Source organism: Onychostruthus taczanowskii, unplaced genomic scaffold, assembly GCF_017590055.1.
Source record: "Onychostruthus taczanowskii isolate IOZ18803 unplaced genomic scaffold, ASM1759005v1 scaffold190, whole genome shotgun sequence".
NCBI lineage: Eukaryota > Metazoa > Chordata > Aves > Passeriformes > Passeridae > Onychostruthus > Onychostruthus taczanowskii.
In genome coordinates, this window is record NW_024499129.1 from 428,317 (window position 1) to 450,074 (window position 21,758).

At 37.9% G+C, this 21,758-nt stretch overlaps 1 protein-coding gene across 3 annotated transcripts in view; it reads right to left on the reverse strand.

The window, feature by feature from the left end:
* RNF38 (ring finger protein 38) overlaps window positions 1-21,758 on the reverse strand; it is a 54,420-nt gene that overhangs the window by 8,093 nt on the left and 24,569 nt on the right. For all 3 annotated transcript variants that reach the window (XM_041402061.1, XM_041402059.1, XM_041402060.1), the window contains 9 exons: window positions 20,360-20,553; window positions 15,119-15,332; window positions 12,906-13,073; window positions 8,929-9,099; window positions 7,160-7,321; window positions 4,068-4,174; window positions 2,422-2,506; window positions 815-936; window positions 396-495 (listed from right to left, as the gene is read on the reverse strand). In XM_041402061.1, the coding sequence (XP_041257995.1) occupies window positions 396-495; window positions 815-936; window positions 2,422-2,506; window positions 4,068-4,174; window positions 7,160-7,321; window positions 8,929-9,099; window positions 12,906-13,073; window positions 15,119-15,332; window positions 20,360-20,466 (1,236 nt within the window). In that variant the 5' untranslated portion in view covers window positions 20,467-20,553. The remainder of the gene's footprint in view (window positions 1-395; window positions 496-814; window positions 937-2,421; window positions 2,507-4,067; window positions 4,175-7,159; window positions 7,322-8,928; window positions 9,100-12,905; window positions 13,074-15,118; window positions 15,333-20,359; window positions 20,554-21,758) is intronic.

Below are 21,758 nucleotides of genomic sequence, written 5' to 3' on the forward strand. Positions count from 1 at the left end.
TCATTCTTGCTAGGCAAGCTGTGTAAAACAGTTGAAGCCACCATCATCATCAAACTCTGTATCGTATCTCCCACATTACTGACTTTTGAGTCTTCTTTAATGTTGTGTATTACTCAAATGCACAGTTACTGTTTTAAGCAAATGGAAAACACAGTAAGAGCTATCAATGAAAACAACTGTATTCATATTAATTTTCCATTGTGCCAAATATTATGAAGAAACAGTCTTCATCAATTATTAGAATAATATAATACCTAGGCAGTGATTCCATTCTGTTGGCTTTTTAAGTATCAGAAACACGAAACAAGATGAAATGAAGCAACAGCAAATATCCCCACCCTCTCCTACAAAACTACATGATCAATTTCATCTAAGATAGGATTACTTTTTCTTACCTTTAGCCATTTATCAACACACTTGGCGTGGAACTCATGGTTACAGGGTAAGACTCTAAGTAGCTGCCTTGACTCAAAATCACACATGCACACCACACATCTAAAAAAGACAATGAAGTTCAAATGTATCTGCTATGTAAGAACAACAAATATGCAATTCCATACAAAACCTTACAGGTATGATTGCAACGCAATAGGTATTTTACTCCTTCAGTAGCTACAGTGATCTACATCTTACAATGGAAACTGAGAATTGACTGTGGGGTTCTATGGGTGTTTTGCTGTTTTTTTTATTTACTGTGCTTTCACATCACATATCAAGTATTCTTGCTCTTCTGACCTAACTGTGACTGCAAGTTAAAGAAATGAAAATCAAGCCACCTAAATTATGGATCCTTGAAAGAGACCAATATACTTACAATGTCTGCTCTGACTGGTGATTGTTTGGATTGAACCTGTAGGATGGAAGCTGCTCAATATCTGCTTTTGTTAATCCCCGTGGTTTGGCTTCTCCCAGACGTTCTGCCAAATTCAGCAGTGCCTGCAAAACATGGAAATCAGACATACAAAAATTCACTGATCAAACAGGTTCTGGTTCCATTAGTGTTGGGCACTACCATCACATCTCACTTCACCAGCTGCTAGCACAAAACACCCTTCTATCAAGAAATGTTTAGAACCTTAGTTCTCCCACACAATACAAGCTCCTCAGAAAGTCTTTCAGAGCTTAACCATCTTTGTAATTATGCAATATGTTTTCTCTGGGATTTCCAAACACACTTCCCAAGGACCCAATTTCCAATTAGTCCTGGGACTGCCTGCACAGCTCAATAAATAATTAGCTTCTGAGTGATCACCTCACCCTGCTAAGAAATTAACAGTGCTGGTAACCAGAAAGAAATTGTCAACTAATTTCCTTCGTAAGAATATGTGAATTTGGTCTTGTGAGAGAAATCATAAATTTAATGGGACAGTTTATGATTCCCATTCCATGTCTTGGGCTAGTTGAATTAAAATATGGAGGTTTTATCCTCAATCTGGAAAACAAATACATATCATCAAACTTTAAACGCTTTTTTGGCTGCTAATTTTTATGTTCCTTTTCTGTAAGCCAACAATTGCAACTAAAATCCTGTCATGTATATAATTTGCAATCTGTCATGTATTCAACTCACACCCTTCATGAGGGGCCTAGGAAACAACATCAGTGTGACAGACAATCAGTGCAGAGAAAAGATACTATGAAAGCTGCAACTGGTATTGATTTCTTACACTACCGAACCCAGGGCCCAAATTCTCAGAAGACAATGCTGCTTCTGAACCACCACAGAAATTATTACAGAAGCATTCATTGTTAAACTGAAGGTGTGCAAGTACAAAGGCATCTTAATGAGAGCACAGGCAAAGAGATGCAAAAGTCAGGGTTAATGATGACTAGCTCAAGAGAAATCAAATGGAATCCATTAGCTTCAGATCCAGCAAAGAAACAACAGATGGAACAGCCCCATAATTATCTAGGATATTTAAGAGGGTTCTGCATCTCTAGATGTGAATTACCATCCCCTCCAGAGGAAAAGAAGAAAAGGCAGTAAGGCAATTTTATAAACATTATGTTTAAATTAATTAATCATATGATATTAAAACTCTTCTGAAAGTTACACTCATAAAACCAATAACTTACCCTTTTCTTTTCAAAGTGCTTCATTTCTGTTTGGTATTTAAAATCAATTAAATTTTGAAAGGAGAAGAGTAGCATGGAGAACATAAAAGCTGAACAATTTAATGATTACTAGCCTGGAAAGGTGAATTCTGAGAAAGAGCAATAGACAAGAAAGAAAGCTAAACACTTCTAATATTCAATATTACAAAAAAAAAATCTGAAAGGACTAATTTTGGATTCTGTCTTCACAATCACTACATTTATTTGAAAAGCAAAACCAGGATTAAAAGTAAAATAAAATAAAATTTTATCTATTGCTTTAACTAACATCTGTTCTTTAAAGGTAGTTGTAGTTCACACACCAACCTCATAGTTTTCTACCTCTCCATCTTCCACATCCAACTCAAAGCTGAAAGCTGGTCCAACTGCCGGTGGCACTGGGAGCATTGATCTACCACAAGAGCAAACAAGGATAAGGTTCAGCATCTTGCTGAAGGAAAACACAGAAACATCTGGCAGAGGTAAAGTAACCTTTCTGATGCTTCTCAAATCAACATGTTCTTAGAACTGGCAAAAATGTTATGTTTGAAGTCATGAACAGACATTTGAAGTGAAAGAGTCACAGGAAAATGTTTTTTCTGCTAACTTTCTGATATTGGAAGTGCTGACTTTTTAACTGCATGCACGCTTCACTTGATACTTTTAATCAAGCTCAGCTTTATTTAAAAAACTAACCTCTTATTTATCACAGACTATGGAGATGTAAAACTGACAAAAAATTGACATTCTGGTTTTACGTATGTTTTATTTCCTTAAGTGGATAAAAGAACATCAAAGAGGAATACTAAGTCCATTTACATCTCCAACATAAAAGTCTTGCAACTTCTGCAAGCCTAAAACACACAGTGAAGATAAATAGGATTTGCTACTGGACAAACCCATCCTGAAGGCAAGCACAAATTCACTTTCTTGTGTACTGTGATGTTGGTAAAAGCAGAATCCCTTCAAACTGAGAGATCAGAGAGATGTTTTTCTAGTTGTGGGTTCAGTAAGTCTTTTTAATCCCCCAAGGTAGTGCAATGGGTCAAAACTCATCCACAGACATGGAAATCACAAATTCAAAGCACTAATATAGTAGAATCAGTAATTACTGTGCCACATCACGTCCTCAATGAACAGGCAAGAAGCTATGACACTACTCTCAGACTGCAAGATGAAAACTTGAACAACTTTGCTGAATCAGATTTCTGGTGCCATTTTCATGCCACGTCTGACGTTGCACAGAGACAATCTACAGATCTGGTGTCAGTGCTTGATTATTTCCTTGTCAATGTCACCTTTGCCAGCAGAAACTTAATTTTTGTTTTCCAAACATTTACTTCTTCTAATACAGAACTAATACAGAAGATCTAATACAGAAGACTAATACATTTTATGTCATAGACCCAAACTCTCTTCCAGAGTCTACCATAACCCACTACAGGTAATTCCTAAATGTTAATTGTCCCACATTTTTTCCAGAAACAGCTAATCAGAGGCAGAACAGAAATATGACAGCTGTGACAGAGTAGCACTTCAGCCAATAAAGAGTAACACATCACAGAAGTCCCCCACTCTTGTGGTTTTAAAATTAAGACCAAACCAAATTAATTTATTCTGTAAGGAAGACTGCTACAACTTGAACAGTGTAACTATGCCTCTGCAGGAGTATCATAGAGCTATGATTTAAAATCTGTTGAAGATTTTACCAAGAGTTCAGAAACAAGAGGCTACTGTGCCTCAAAATACTTACAGAACTACACTGGACAAAAACTGTTCACTTATATTTTTTCTTGCTCAGTGGTGTTGGTTATTAAAAGTAGGCTGAAAAGTTTACACAGAAATGGAAGTTTTCCTCCGAGACACGTGAAATATGCCTGGTCTCTGGTAACCAGAGTCCAACCATAAAAAGTGCCAAGATGCTTTCTGAATTCTTAATAGCCTACATGGAAGCAAATATACTTTTCACTTACAGCACATAAGGTAATAGGCTGGGATGGTAAGGATGTGGTGGTATTGGCTGCTGTGATCGGTATCTGCTGCGCCCTGTGAGTCTTCGAGGCATAAAAGGTGGGTAAGGCTGCAAGAAAGAAGAGAATAAGCTTCAACTGAAACTTGCAGAACTGGAACTTGTGTCCAGTTCTGGGCTCCCCAGCACAAGACAGACAGGGACATACTGGAGAGAGTTCAACAAAGTGTCACTAAGACGGGACTGGAGCATCTCATGTGTGCAAAAGGGCTGAAACAGCTGAGCCTGTTCAGCCTGGAGAAGAGACAGCTCGGAGGATCCTATCAATGTTTATAAATACCTGAAGGGAGGGTGCAAAGAAGACAGAGCCAGGCTCTTTTCAGTGGTGCCCAGTGGCAGGACCAGAGACAGTGGGCACAGACTGAAACACAGGAGGCTCTGTCTGAACATCAGGAAATACTTCTTTACTCTGAGGGTGACTGAGCACTGGCACAAGTTGCCTAGGGAGATGGTAGAGTCTCCCTTCCTGGAGATACTCAAAAGCTGGCTGGACATAGTCCTCAACACCCAGGCTTGCTTTGTTTTCCCTTTCTGGAAATGCATCTTTGGCTTATGAAACAGGTCTGCAGTTTTCTTGAGTGGTGTTTCAGGTTTCAGGTGGTCCTGCTTGACCAATGACCTCCCTTCCAACCTTATCCAGTCTGTGAGCCCCTGATTCGACATTTTCTGTTCTTAATCAATAATGAAATAATGAAATCCACTTTGAATAAAGCATTGTTTAAAAATTTCAGCCTCTGCTAAAATCCAACAGAATCTCAGCCTCAATTTGAAATGACTATTCCCATCTACAACATACAATCATACCAATTCATGTGAAAAAGTGGTAATATACAACAGAAATCCCTACAAGTTCCTGTGTGTTTAGTCTACAGTCAGTATAGTTTGGGAAACAGGACATGAATTGCTGAACCTCTTCTAAATATAAAAGGCTCAGGCACTATTATGCAGGCCTGTGCATAAGCAGTTTAGAGTAAAGAAACCCTTAAAAACTCTTTTAAAATGAGAATTCTTTTAAAAAATCCCTTTAAAAAACCTCTAACTTTTAAGCAGCGGTATATACTTATATTTAGGCTTAAAGCCTCTCAGGTGTACGTAGAAGGTTTAATTAGTACAATTTCTGCAGCTGGACCACACATAGAGAGACACTCAAGCCCAAGTTTCAATGCATTAATTCCATGAATAAATCAGGGCACTTTTTGTCATCTTTTACTAAAATGTTTTTGTATTTTCTACAACGAATGTTTTTGAATTGTCTACAAAATTTATGTATCCCTATTAAATTCATATTTGAGGGCCTTAAGACTTATTTTTTTGAAACAAAGAACACTCTAAGCCTTTGCTAACACGTTTTTCTTCTTACATGTTTGAAATTTGAAAGCACAAGAGCCCAACACTCTCAATGACTAACCTAAAATCCCCTAATTTTACAACAGAAACATTATAATTAGGTAGCCACGGTCATACATGAAATTAATTAATGTTCAAATTCATATGAATATGAACATATTAACATAAGAACAATACAAAAGAGCCAGGTTCCTTTTGGTTGAAGTCTCAAACTAGACATATGAAATATTAATTTTACTGCTTTGTGAATTCTACAATCCAAAAACACTATTAGAAAGTGTTGTGTTCACCGAATGTAAAAGAATCAGAAATGCATTTATTCCATTCCAATGTTAATGCAAATAAAGCTTTATAAAGTTTTAGTATTACTTCATAAAAGGGCACATGGCTACTGGTAATGTATCTCTATTCTACTCCTTAGCAATAAACAACACAGAGCTGAAGCATCAGAGTGGACAAATGCTACAATCTGCACAAAATAGTTACTATGTTCCCTATCTACTTTAACAACCAAACTTAAAATTGAAGAAGTCTGACTCCAAGCAAAACATGTATGATTAGATTACTTCATCTAACAAGCATACTGAATAAAATACAAGCAGTTTATGGAAGATTTCAAGTGTCCTGGACTCCAGAGTGTCTCATAGTGCCTGAAAATTTCACTGAAAGTACACCTTTAGATTAGGAGTAAGTTGATCACTTTTTCAAATGGTGGACATTACTTGAATCTTTATGAAAACTGCAAGCAACCATTTGACTAGGTTCTGTGATTTCAATAAGAATAATTGAAGACAAGGTATCTGTATATTCTGCAGTGCAGGGCATAACATTTAATTATTATTTAAAATTTAAATAACAATATGCCCCTAAAACCACTGACAACTTGATGTACATGTCAAACAATAAAAATTTTGGCACCTAAACTTGGGATCTAGCTATTTCTCCCAGGCACACAGGCAGGAGAGGGGGTATTCTGTTTTTTTTTAAAAAGTGACCAGCACAAAACAACCACAACAAACAACAACAAAACCCTGACACATCTCAGGACTAGTATAATTGCAGATTGAAGTACAAGACAAAGATCCCAGAAGTAGCACCACTGGACACACCACAGAAGCACATGCTTCAACAAAATTCAAGACAGACTTTATGCTGCACCACTTTTAATTTTATTTTGTGCTGCTGTAGTTGAACTGCCTATTTATCCCCCAAAAGCTGAGTTAAATCCAGCTTGATAACATGGCTATCTTTATAATATATGGTGTAGTCTAAATTATGGAAGCACTCTACAACTGCTTAAAGAGAACTGTTTTTAAAGCATTCTGGCTTTCCTGAGCTGTGGAAACTCAACATACGATGAAGAATTAAGTAAAAGTGACAACAGTTCTTCTGAACTGTACGAAGCGATACCTGCAATAGAAGTCCCGGACTATGTGACAACACAGAAAGTTTTCTAAGTAAATGCTGATGCACTCTGCAGTTAATGTTACTGGAAGTAATTTGTTGGTGTCATTAAATTACCCTTAACTTGATTAACTTAGGCTTAAAGAAAATACCACAATATGCAGCTATTGCAATAATGGAATATGATTGCAAAAGTGTGACTTTTCAACAAAATATACTACAAAATAAAGATCAAGAATGTCAATGCAGTGTGAAAGAGAATGTAGCATAGAAAACAATACTTACTACTCCAAATGACACCTCCTGGTGTAATGGATCATGGGCTAAGAATTGAAGAGGAGCTGAGGGAGGCAACGGTGGTGGATGGGCTGAGGGAGGGTATGTAAAACCTCCTACAGGAAGATGATCTCCAAGCAATTCTACATCATTTTCTATCCTTTGAAGTGGCTACAAAAAAACCAGAGATAGTCTTTGTTGCAATAAGAGATGAATTTTTTTCCCCGATAAAGCACTGCAGTCCCAGCTGTATATTCTGTGCTGCTGTGATCAACTTTATAGCAACTCTGTGAGCAATTCCTAGATCATTAACACTACCCAACAAAGCAAAGACAACACTACACATTTCATATAAATTCACCTTTTCCAGCTAGCCATGCTTATAGACCAGGAATTTATGCGATCTAGCAAATATAGAAGTGGCTGTAATTTCCTGTATCTTGCATTTTTCAGGACAAATATTTGTTCTCCTTCTTGCCAGGCTGCTCTCACTGTATAACTATGCGAGAGAAAAAAATAAACAACCATAGACAAGAACTGAAATTGTGCCAGAAAAATTGAAAAGTGGAGGGGAATCATGGTGGTTCCAGTAGATGAAACTGATAATGATATCCAGAAAGCAAGCAGATGCTTTCCTAGGAGGGTCATGCAAGCAGTCCTAACAAGCAGTTCTGAGGTTTCAGAAGCATGGGATACCAGACTGGTTTTGTTGCTAGTCAAATCTATTACATTAGTCAGGTTCAAAAGTGCCCAAGAAACAAGCAGGAATTCTCACTGTTTCACAAATACACCATTCTGTTATTGACACTGCATTCCACCATTTCAAGATTCAGCTAAGAAAGCCAACTTGAAGACTCAAAAGAATATACTACTTTCCTGTTATATAGAACAAGACATTCTTACACCACCGTAATGCTAGCTTTTTGGCAGAGCTGAAAGGAGACAGGGCAGCCTAGTTAAAAACCTAAGTAAGCAACTCAAGGTAAAACTTGAGTCCATGAGTTTTCTAAAGCTAAGTCTCACAAAGATTTCTACCACAAAAAAACACTTTGTCAGGATGATGGAAACTGTTCTCCCATCACTGTAATGAAGTGATTACAATCCTATCCACACCAGAGACATGGCATGAAGGAGTCTTAACAGTGTTTGCAGTAATAAAGCTATATCCTATTTCTGTGTTACTGAAATATCTGCATCTTCTACTCACTGGGACAAACAAATGGGTAAGTACTCAGATAACCACACAGAAAGAATGGTAGGCCAGAACTGTAAACCTGATTTCCCCCTAAATCCAAAACAGGGTCACATTTTCCCATGTTTGCATAGTCCATTTCACTAAGCTAAATCTGCTTAAGCAATATCAGTAACTTTCATAAGTGTAAAGAAAATGTCCTAGGAAAAGGACTGGTTATTTAAAAATTAATCAAGAAGTAGTACAGAAGAAATATGTAATAAAAGCAACACTCTTGTGCTTTTTTCTCTGTGATACCTCCTATGCTTACACAACCTCTTCTGGATTCTATTCTGCTTTGTGGGAAAGAAATACCTGATGGTGAAGGAAATACCCATCTTTCTGAGAGAAGTAAAAGCGTATGGACAAACATCACAGGCAATGACAAAATCTGAAGTGAAACACTGAACCTCAGAAGTATTTTTTCATCTTCATACCAAGCGGTTACAATTTGAAAGAAAATCCTTGTTTCCTCTATCAGGTATCAGTACTATGTGCCCATCCAGCCCACCAGTTCTACTGAGATGGGGTAAGAAGCATTACTTACCGACCGTGACTGTTGTGCTTGGAAAGGAACAAATTGTCCTGGAGGAGGTAAGTGAGGAGGGTGGTGTGTAGAGATATGAGGAGGATGCAAAAGGAATGGGTCACTAGAGATGAGGGGTGGAAATGCTGCATATGGTACAGGTAGATGCTGAACTGAGCACGCCTGAAGCATCTGAAATAAAATGAAAACAATACATTTTTGTAGCACAAACATTCCCTACAAAATGTTCAATATTCTATGTATTTATTATGGAGAGATATAATTGTAGCAGAACAGTTCTTTAGCCTTGTTGTAAAAGCCTCTAAAATACACATAAATAATAACTCATTCAAATATCCAAAGAACAGTGATTACTACAGAACACACTCTAGGAACTAGCATAGTGTGACATCTGCTAGGGGCTCATGAGGTCACCAGGAGACCGGATTTTCAATACTCCAGGACTAGACATGCTCCTAAGTGATGAACAGATACATATTCTAGTTAATTTTTTTTTCCCACACATTATCATCAAAACAATAGGCCAAAGCAATCATCTTGCAAGCACTATAAGCTCTAGATCCAGGTGAGAGACTCAGCTGTCAGACTGTGCCTAAAGACCTCTGTTACCTCATGTACTATGAATAATTTATACAGCCTGCTTTGTTTTGTACTTTTGGGTGAGTCCTATGCTCTAAAAGCAGCTCCCTAGTGACAGATACTACAGGAAATAGCTCTTTTTCTTTCCTCCTTTAAATACCTGACAAAAAAGCAACTTTTGGCACTAATGTTCGAACAATAAAATGATAAAAGCACTTCAGGGGAAAAGGAATGTACTTTCTGGCATTGCTCAGTTTTACTTCCACCTTTATATAAGAAGGAGTAAGGAATCTACAATCTCTTTTTTGTTGCGCTTTGATCTGTTATGAGAATGTCAGGCATTTCTTTTACACTTTTAACAACTACAAGAGCATTTAATTAAGATATTCATTATCAAATACTGAAAAGAAAGATTACCCTGTTATGATCTCTTTTTTTTTTCTTATTAGTAATGTCACTCAGCATGCATTTACATATTGACTGACTGTTCTTTTCCCTCAGTTACTACATCATTTTTCTAAAAAACAAATATCATAAACAAGTGTTACCATGGTTATAATACATTTTTATTGTATTTTACTATATTGAAAACTCTGAAATAGCTGAAGATAAATTTGCAGAGTGTTCTTCAAAACATGAGATTCTTTGGGAAACACTGAAATAGGGTTTTACGTTTTATGGTAAAGATTACCATAGCTCCTATATATGTTTGGAAATGTTTGATTTGTGCTATGCCCATGTCACTTTTTAAAGTTAGAGCAAATGATGCACCACTAACTTACAAGCAGAAAGAAATGAAAATTATCTGTTTATTCATTCAAGCTTTAAAAAAAGTTCTTCAGTTTGGAAATATCATACCTGGACTGGAAGGCACCTTAAAGATCATTTTGTTCCAAACCCCCTGCATGGGCAGGGACACCTTTCACTAGACCAGGTTGCTCAGAGCTTCATCCAACCTAGCCTTGAACACTTTCACAGAAGTGGCATCCATAACTTTTCTGGGCAACCTGTTCCATCCCCACAGTAAAGAATTTTTTTTCCTAATATCTAATTTAAACCTACCCTTTTTCAGTTAAAGCTATTCCCCATCTTGTTCTCTCATTACATGCCCTTGTAAAAAGTCTAGGTCCACCATTCTTGTAGGCTCCCTTCCAAGTACTGGAATTAGGGTACCCAAAAGCCTTCTCTTTTCCAGGCTGAACAATCCAAACTCTCTCAGCCTTTCATCACAGGAGAGGTGCTCCATCCTTTTGATCATGTTGATGTCCTTCCTCTGGACTCACTCCAGCAGGTCCATGTCCTCTCTGTGCTGGGCCCCCAGAACTGGGTGCAGGGTTCCAGGTGGGCTCTCAGCAGAGCAGAGCAGAGGGGCAGAATCCCCTCCCTCCCCTGCTGCCCACGCTGCTTTGGATGCAGCCCAGGACACGTTTGGCTTTCTGGGCTGGCAGTGCCCATGGCTGGGTCATGTCCAGCCTCTCAGCCACCGGCACCCCAAGTCCTTCTCTCAGGGCTGCTCTCCATCTGTTCACTCCCAGCCTGTGCTGGTACAACCCAGGTGCAGCACTTTGTGTTCGGTCTTGTTACAATTAATGAGATTTCACATGGGCCAATTTCTCAAGCTTGTCTATGTCCCTCTGGATGCCATCTTGGTCTTTGAAGAACTTTTAAAACTGATGAAGGTATTTAATAAATGGCATTTGTTTACTTCATAGTTATGCACGCAGTGAGATAGAGAAGTATTGTGAAAATAACAAAAGGAAACTGCGAAGTTCATAGATGAAGCTGGTGAGCAAGGTGACATGCTGGAAGGCACGTGCTACCTTGAAATATATTTTTATAGGCTGGAGAAATTGGCCAACAGGAACTGTTTAAAGTTCAAAGTCAAATGTGAAGTATGGCACTGGAAAAGAGTAACTCCATGGATCAGGACACTCTGAAACTAATTGGTTGCAGTCAGATTTGCAGAAAAAAAAGTGAGGTGGACATGTACATAACACCCATAGTGTACTCAGCGAAAAAGGCCTACGGCATGCATGGCTAAGAAAGCAACTGGTGAAACTAGTGAAGTGATTCTGCCCCTCCATTCAGACACTGTGACATTTCTCAATTCCTGGGCCCAGTTTTGGGCGTGCCAGTGCCAAACACACACAATGACAACATGGTGACCAGGTCTTTGTGAAAGTCATGATGACCAGTGACTTGGAGAGAACTGCATAAAAGAGGTGGCAGAACTAGACTTGTTATTCTTTAAAAAGAGAAAAGTAAGCAAATACCTTACTCCTGTGTCTAACAATTTCCTGAGAGTGGACAGGAAGAATCCAAGACCTCCTCAAGAAGCAAAGTGAAAGAGCACCAAGACCAATGGGACCAAGATGCAACAAAGAAAACTCAACTAGACATACAGAGGAAATTCTTCATCACAAGGACAGTCAAACGCTGAAGCAGAAACTTAAGAGGCATTATGAAATCTCCATATTTGGAAGTTGGTACTACAGCAGGTGACCACCAGACAACCTCCAGAGTCCCCTCTTAACTTAAAACTATTCCTCAATTTTATGGTTTAACAGAAGAAAGCATAAAGTCTGCCTGCTGATTCTACAGAAATCTAACTGTTTATATTCATTGGTACTGGATCTATTCTCCCAACACACTTGATTAAGTGCTGTACATTCAAAACAAAAACCAGACCTTTACTCCTATATGTATTAAAAGGACAACTGCATTGTTGAATTACAAAGCCTTTTATGAATTGCATAGATAATATACCTATTCAAAGCATAGGGTAAAATTACTAGTACGCGTTGGATGGATATACCTAAGCCCCAATACAGTTTCAGATTTTTCTCTGTTGTTTCTTAGGACATGTTGCTTTTTTCCTTGCTGAATTTACTATCTAAGTATTGTTCCAGTCTCTGGGTAGTTATTCTGAGATTGCTTTGTTCCACTACCACCAGCACTAAACAGAAGAAAAAGCCTGTCTCTCATGCTGCCTCAGGGATACACACCAGATTAGGTAACAGATTTTCCCCAGTTTGACAGATAAGGAACTGATTCTCACAAATACTCCGGACTTGCCAGCACCATGCTGCAGACCTTGTTGCCTCTCATGGGGATAAATGATACCTGGGCATGATAAACGTAAATTACCCTTACTCTTCAATGGGCAGCCTAAAGAAATAGATGGGTCATATCAAGGGTTTTGTTTCAGTGCCACACAGGCTTATTCATGTCACAGAAAGCACCAGAGGAAAAGCAAAGTTACACACTCCTGGCAGAGACCAAGACTATACCAACATCAAAAGTGCTCACTAGACGCTGCATATAGTACTGTGTAAGACCTTTTAGATTTGTACTAGAAAAACAGATTGAAGCTGGTGTAGTTAGAGAGACCTACTTACTGGGGGAGGCACACTGCAAACTGGAAGGTGCTGGCCACTGAAAACCACTGAGCACCCTGGGACCTGCTGAGTGCTGCAGGCTGGAATGTGCTGGCCTGTGCAAAGTGGTATCCCATGTGGAGCTACAGTTGTTACTGTGTATGAAACAGGAACTGCACCCTGATGGATCTGCAGCAAAAGGAAAACAAAATGTATTTAATAACTTACAGTAAAGTCTTAACACTGTTGTACAGCACAGTAAAATAACAAGCTTTTATTTACAGATCAGAAAAATAATAATTCACAAAGAAAGTGTAACAGGAGATGTATGGTTATAATTTCTGTTCATTAAAATGTTTTAATCAATGGAATGTTATTTATTGATCAGAATTTCTGGGCAAGAGGGATCTCTCAGCTGAACATGTTAAAACTTCAGTGGCACCTTAGACACTCAGAAGCATGTCAGACTATTAAGTCTGCCTACTCTTCCTTCTCTCCCCCAGGTTAATTATGAAATCAACCTTCTTATGAAATAAGAAGGTGGTAACTCCCATATAAAAATCTAATCTAAAAGCAGCTCAAGACTTTTTTCAGTACTGAAGGGATTGATTCAGTATTAATTCAAGAGACTTGTACCTTTAAACAACAAAACAATTTTCCAGATTTTCTTTCTTCCTAAGAGACCACTCTGTTGATTCACTTTCAGGCCAGCATTTAAGCTAAACTCCTAACTTAAGTAACAGAACAGCTAACTAGAAAGCTCAAAAAGGGAAAGTTAACATGACTAAGAGGCAACAGACCCTAACTGTCCAGATTCATATTAAGAAACCATGTAACCCAATTTTCTAACTAGTGGCAATCTGTACAATTTAATCATCAAACCAAGATCCAAAGGTATTCTGCACCTAGAAACCACATGGGATGTTTATTTGCTTAAAATTTTGTTGTTTTGTTGGAATTTTTTAACACTGAACGATCGTTTAACTGAACGATCTATTTTCATGCTCTATTAAAACTGAAAAGGCTTAAGAGTCAGGCAGCACAGATTAACTGAAAGTAATTATTAATTACTTTCACACAGATTAATTGAAATCTCTCTCTTCCTTCATGATCAGCCAAAACAGAACCTTCTTATTTAAAACAGAACAGGAACAGCTCCTCACAAAGGCGAGAATGAGCAAAAAGAGCTAAACTACCAAACTGGTAGTGTACAGCCAGATAAAGAAATCAAAATAGAACACAGATGACTGAACACAGGTTAAATCTCAAACATCAATAATGACAAAAACCAGGCTCAGGAAAGATACTGAACTTGAACCAGTTCTGGCTCTGCTGCAAAAAGCTGGGCATAAGTGCAATGCTATATGTGATCCTGGAATGTTTGTTGCTCATAATAATAAGTGACTTCTCAAAATGTTCATGCCCCCGAATTGGAAAGTAGCACCATTAAGACCTCAGTCAGTCTGGAAATACATCTGACCACAGACAGTGTTTGGCAGTGGAACGGAAAACTGTTCAGCCAGACTGGTCATGAGCTTACAACATAAAGCAAGAGTATTATTGGATCTTCTTTTACAGGTCCTCAGTTACAGAATTCTATACATAGTGCTGTCACAGAGAGGAATTATTTACTTTCTGGACCAATTCAAATATAATTTTTTCATATAATTTAAGGAGGAGTTGATTAGGCTTGGAGGGTTCATTTAGTTATACAACAAAACTATTGTGAGTTCTGCTGCTATGTAAACAACCAACTATAGGCATTGTGAATTCTACCTCTAAATAATACATTTTAACTATTTAATGACTCCTAAGCTAAGGTGAAGGATTTCACTGAAATAGAATACATAATTAATAAGTATCATATCACATCTTTATTGCAAGGAACTAATTACAAAAGCAAAATAAAAGGTTTGAGACAGACATAGAGAAATATGCCAATTCATGTACTGACAAATTTTTAAGTACGAATTGTTAAGTATCAATCTTTATTAAAAGTGTGAACTTTTTGGGTTTTTTTTCACTGCCTACTACAATGCTTCATACACATAATATTCAACAAAAGCCATCACTCTGTAAGAAGTCAAATAGAAATTAGTGCTCTGTGACTTTCACTGTCAACCATGAGATGAAATTATTTGGTGAGGAGAGGGATCTTGAAAATGGTGGGAAAAACCCCCACAACTAAACACCACCTCTTGAACAGCCTTCTGATTGTGCTCTAAAAATTTTACCTGATCATGAATGTCAACCATCACTGCATTCTGCTGTGGTGGGTGAGCAGCTGGGTGCAACATACGAGGAGATACATTCGGTGGGCGAAAGGCTCGAGGCTCTTCTATTGCTTGCTGCTGTCCATAGGAGAGATGGTGATAGTTTTCATCCTGGCTTATGGAATTATGTCTAGACAAACGATCTCTCCTTGTTCTCTGACGTCGAACAGGAGGACTGGAAATGCATTTAAAAAATCAGAGGTTATATAAATGACATAAATCCTTCTTAGTAACTAAAACCTCAAGAGAATCAAATATCAAGGAATTTTTTAAACGGGAAAATTTTACTGGAACAAATTTATTAGATTGGAATAAAAGTTTTTACTGAAGGAACTGCAAGAATCCTTATAAATTACACTTTTTTCAGGATGGAAATGCTTAACAGAGTATAACTTAATACTGTTAGGGAAATCAAGAGGAGAACTCCTATGTAAATACTACCGTGTTAAAAAAATGACTTGGATTGCCACAGTAATGCTCAAAAGTGAAGACAGGAATCTTCACAATATTCCCATGCCTTTATTCTATCTAGGTAAAAATCCTTCATTAAATGATCACAGATTTCCCCAGGGTCTTTGTTTCAACCACACCACAGAATGACTGCTTGTTAGTGACAGCAGACAAAGCAGTAGACTTCTTTGAAACAAATTAATTTTTTAGCTCTCACATGTTCACTACGTAACTGAGTGCATTATAAAATTCTCTCCAGGAGGTCCCAGGAAATTATGATTGTGGTATTGTTTCTTTTCCAGAGTGGAGAACTTCTGTAGACAGACTTAGACCACAATATATACCTGCTTGAGCAACTGATCTACAGGTGTAGGATTTGATTATGTATTCTTATATAATTGTGTGCAAGTTCTGAGTAGAGCTGCAATTACCTTGAGCCAAAACTTCTAGAAATCAGAGACCACTGGCTCAGGTTCAGCACTCAGAAAATGATGCACACAGATGTGATAAACTCACTATGAGAAGTTTTGAACAAGTCACTTCTCATTTATTTGGAAGGGGAAAGCACTGAAGCACAAAATGATCTCACAAAATGAGTACTTTTGGCACATGCCTTCCAATCTCCACAACACACACAAGTTACAGGTCCCAGAAGCAACAGCATATTAAACCTACACGGGGTGAAATGGTTTCCCATTTATGAAACAGTCTAAAGGACCTAAACTGCAGAGAAGAGACAACAACAATCTGTGATCATTACTAGAACACATAGTCTCCAACTGCATGGATCAGAACTTCCAAATACAAATCATTTGCTACTACCAAATACAAATCATATAAACCTGGAACCTTGTTGGCAAATCCCAGATACTTCTCAGGCCGAGTTCAACTTTTGTGCTGCATGAAACAGACATACTCCGGTAAAGTGTGACCACATCAGCAGCTATCCAGATGCACCTGTGACCATATGATACAATTCTCAATCCACTATTTTTCTACCCTCCCTTACAGATATTTTTGACACTATTGTCTCTCTTAAAACTGAAACAAATGGTAATTCTCAACAGGTCAGACAGAAGGCATAAGGCCAGGCAAAGAGAAACCCAAACAAATATAAAAATGCATAGCCACCTTTATTTTTATAAACTACCATTGCAGAACATACAAGCTGTGTTTTCTTCTAACCACTGAGAACCTAAATTTTAGTTCTGACTAAAGTATTTTAAATCCAGTTTTCTTTCCTGAAGTTTTTGCTGCATTTTATATTATTATTTTTATTACTAATATGATACAACTGCTACATTCTCGTTAGGTAAAATTGGCATATATAATTTCTAATCGTAGAACTAGTAACGCAGAAGATGTTCTACTGTTTGGAGTGTTCATTTGTTTTAAATTTGCTATTTCCTGCTATGAAACAGAAAAGGCCTGACTACTTTAACATAAAAATACTTGTGTGAGGATTTTTCTTTGGAAAAGCTCCAAAAATAGAGGAAAGTTACAAAAGACAGCACCAGTGCTTCAGAAGAACAGGAATTCTCTTAACTGCTGCCAGCACTTAGACAAGGTGGCTTCTTAGACAAGGCAGTTCTCATAAAACTAGTCTTGCCTCTGTCTTGGTTAACAGGCCTGGTTTTACTTTTCCATGAACCAAGAATTATGAAAAAGCCAACAAAGACTAGCAAAACTTCTGGAGTATCTTTTAAAATGAATGAACAAGTATCATTCTCTGGAAAAAAGCAAAGCTGGATTTTTTTTCTGTGCAGAATTATAAATATACTATCTTTTCAGTCAGCAAAATTCAGAACATCTGGATACATAGCTTTATTAGCTTCTGAATTATTGGAAATTACTTCAGAATAATTGTCAAGACAAGACAGGGGTCTAAACTATTATTAAACTTTAGTAATGAATTTGTGCTTGAAGTCTTTGAAAACAGCCACAAAAAAATCCTCTGTTGCTACATGCACAGTATAAATATGGTAAATGCCAGGTTAAAACAGAGACAGGATGAAAATGGTGAAAAAATTGCAGGAATTCCTACCCTCAGGTAAGAACAGCCATTAAAAGGTATCCATAACTGCAGAGTTAGTATGTGCAAATCTTAGTATTTCTAACAAAGGTGATTTCTTTGCAGTAAGACATTCTTGAATCCCTTTAGTTCAGAATTACATTCAAGACAAGGAGGAAAGGAAGCACAGATGAATGGTAAGGCACAGCAATGTGCCCCCATTTCACAATGACTGATAAAGATAAATTGGAATGGCATTCTCTGTTTCACATAGGTATGCATCACATTTTACATTCATAATTTATCTGTACTATACATAAGTATCTAGACAAAAATAATCTTTCTGCAAATTCACACCAGATGGCTATCTTTATTAATGCAGTATTTGTTTGCTTACAACGAATCAGAATAAAAAACCACAACAAATTGGGGCACTCTTGTGTTAGGCACAGTACAAAATCACTGATACCAAGAGGAAAGGTCAAAATAGTAAGGTGGGTAATGAAAAAAAAACCCAAACAAACCAGGTAATAAAAATACCAAAGACTGACTTCCTCACCAACAGGAGTCAACTGGTAGGATGAAGGAGTTAATGCTGATGATACTAAGGCAGTGATGTCCACACTAGACACACTTCAAAGGTTTTGCCTGCACTTGCCCTAGCCTGTTTCCTTGAGCTCAATGACCATTTGCAGCTGGAGTTCACCTTTCATCTTATCTTAACCTGAAAACCTGGTGAACTCTGAAACCATTCTGCAATAAGAAGAGACAACAAAGCAGGGAAAACAAAAAATAGGCTTCAAAAGCATAGGCATAACCTCACCTAAAGCATTAATAACAGGTGCACTCACAATGATATTAAGGACTCAAGCTTTTGATCTATGAGAATGGCTATTAGTTCTGGCATGACTCCAGAGCACTCTTAAGACTCAGAAAGACTCCTGGAAAACAACAAACATGTATGTATTATTTTCCCTAAAAATCCTGGTTCTAAAAGAAACTCGGTGCAATGCTGCTGTGGAACTGACAAGGAGCTAGCTCAAATGCAACACTGCACCCAAACTAAAAAATGCCATGACTCAAGTGCAGGGAAACAAAGTACTGACACATTCAGGTGTCTCTGATTAGAGCAAAAATTTGTGATATTACCCAGGAGCAGGCAAGCTGACTCTGGAAAGAGTAATGTTTGTGTTCATAAAGCTGCAGCCATCCTAACAGTTCCTGTCAGACTGAAGATGGCTTTGCAATGAGGGTCTCCCTCTTTGCAAGGGGCTTACTTGCAAAAAGCCACAGGCTACCACTTCATTAGCACTTGACTGCATCTGAACAGCAAGACACTTGTCCCATGCACATTCAGCCCTTACACATTTCCATTCTTATTCTCCATCCCACAGTATATCCAAACTGTCTAGATTCTGCTGTCTAGCGTGTAGCTAGACAGCTAGCCAGATAGTTCGTTAAGCACGCTGTTTAACTCTGCAGATGTTAATGAACACTGCAAAGAAAGTTGTGTAAGCTGATTGGACACCAAACAAAAATGACTGAATGCACAGAATCTAGGCATCTCAGTTCAAAATGTCTGAGGTCAAGATAATTTTGTCAGTCAAATGCTCCTAACAGAGCATTCTTGCACCAAACTATACGAAAGGTCTGATCTGTCTTCACAACAACCTTTTTTTTTAGGTTCACAATTTAACCTCTTTCCTAAGTCTGATAAGCTGCAATGAGAGCTGCATTTTTTACATGCCACTGACTCCATGAAGGCTTTCAAATTCATAAAGTTGAAGCAAAGATAAAAACTAGCATACTCTAAGCTCTCTTGTTTCAAAACTACTGGCTGATCATTGTTGACAAATTTGATTTGTGGAATCTGGAGAAAACTAGCTAAATAAATCTCAAGCCTAAATTTCTTATTAATGAAAAAGGACAGACACTTTTTTTTTTTTTTTTAGTACACACCAAGCTAAACATTTTTTAGAAGAAAACCGAGACTGTGTGTTTTAACTTGCATAAGATGACTCAGTATTATTGAGGCAGAATGTGAGGCAATGAAAGCTTCTGTTTTGGATAATTTGTTTAACTAGAATTTAAAACAAAAAAAACAAAAACTATGTGTGAGTTCATGTTTTGCTAGACTATCATCCATCCACTTCCAACTTCTCTCTTCCATGACCATTGGAACTTATTCAACAATCTCTGCTTTGAGAAGTTAATGAGCCACAAGCTAAAACCAACATGAAAATCTAGTTACTACTACATGTGAATCACCTACCTCAGCAAACTTTGACACTACGCTAACCTTCTCATCTCCCCAGCTGGTGTCTCTCATCTTTATTTTGATTGGTTTTAAGTACAAAAATAATTGTGACTGTAATGAAAACGATGGTATTACATGAGTAACTCTTAACACCTTAAAAAGTACCCTGATGAGAAAGATTTTTCCTTGCACTTTTCTACATGCTTTTTACCTCAGTGCAGAGTAATAGAGAATTACGTTCATAATAAAACATGTTTGGAGCACTCGTTTCCTCAAGCTGACTTTTCACATAAATTACAAGACGTTGCACAAGACTGAAATACTCCCAGTAGCCTTTTAGTCACAGCTGCATTATCTTACAGCTCAAAGGAAATGTTAACATGTTTACCATGCATAATCTAGTCAGTGCTACCCAAAACACACCTCCTTGAGCTAAAATCAGGAAGAAAAAGAAGTTGTTTCCCAAGCTACACAGCTTGCTTACCTCCTCCTGTTTCGTGCAGGTGTGTTGCATCGTTCCCCTGAGAAGTGGTGTTGGTTGGGTCGAGCCAAAGGAGGCTGCCTATTTGATGTCATCTCCCATGGTCGCATTGGTGGTGATGGGGCTGGTGATGCTGTTGTATAGTCAAAGACAGAATGGGAAAGGCGTTGTCGCTTGGGACTAGGACTGTCTTCGCTCTACACCGGTGCAAAGAAAACAAAAACAAAACAAAACCAACTTCCAGATGAGTGAATTGCAATCCATACTCCAGTATTGCTTTGCACCTAGCATTAAGAGTGACTCATTGATGACTGAAGACACTATGAAATGTAGCACCTGCAAGTATTCACTTTTATATTCTGTTTATAAACACAGATTTTTTTTATGATTCCCTAGCCCCTAGAAAAATTACTACTTAAATTATATTTTAGCAGCACTAAAATATTAAATCCCAACATCTATGCAAAATCAAAACTCTATCAGAAAAGAGTAACATGAAGAAAATAAGGCATTACCTATTTTACATTCCTCCTGCCATAGCACTTACAGGCTACAGAAGCGTGGGAAGACGTATAAACACAGTCTTCACAGCAATGGAACCAGTACTAGTCAGTAAGCAGCTGGTACACAGAGCTTGCTCTCAGCATTGAACCTCCTTCCTATCAGGTCTGCACCTAGCTAATCAGACATTTGCTCTGTATTGCAGCCAATTTTAATTCTGCTAACTCAACACAGAGGTGCTTCATCCTTCTAGTTATTCATGTAATGATAACCATTCATACACATAACCTGAAAAAAAAATCATCAATCCCCAGTTAAAACTTAAACTTCATTAAAAGTCCACAAGGCCTACATAGTGCCTGAAATTTCCAGTGCTAATGATGTGAAGGTCATTCACCTCCAAGCAATGTTTTCCCAGCTGGCCATGAACACAACTTTCACTGCATGTCCATGCTATCGAATAGAGCTGTCATTCTTCTTCAGAATGAATTCCTGATAAGAATGCCTATGAAGCCAGCAGAAAATACAATAAAACATCCCTCTCCTCCACCCCACTATTCTGCCAAAATTAAAACACATCATTCTGTTAATAGACACGACAACTGAAAATACAGAAAACTACACATCATACTTCAGAGATCAGCAACTGAACAAAAAACTAAAACCACATGAACTACCACTGGAACTATCCTTGAGTCCAAGCATCACATGAACTTCTCTGACAGAATTCCTAGTGCAAGCAAACTTGTAGTATTTAGTTGCCCTTCAGCTTGTTCAGTCACTCCACCACTTCCGTTTCAGTCCACCACCACACTATTTCAATTACATTTGCATGTAATTGTAGATAGCTGAAGCAGAGAAAACAACTTGTCTGCAACAGCTTTGTGTTCCAGAACTGTCC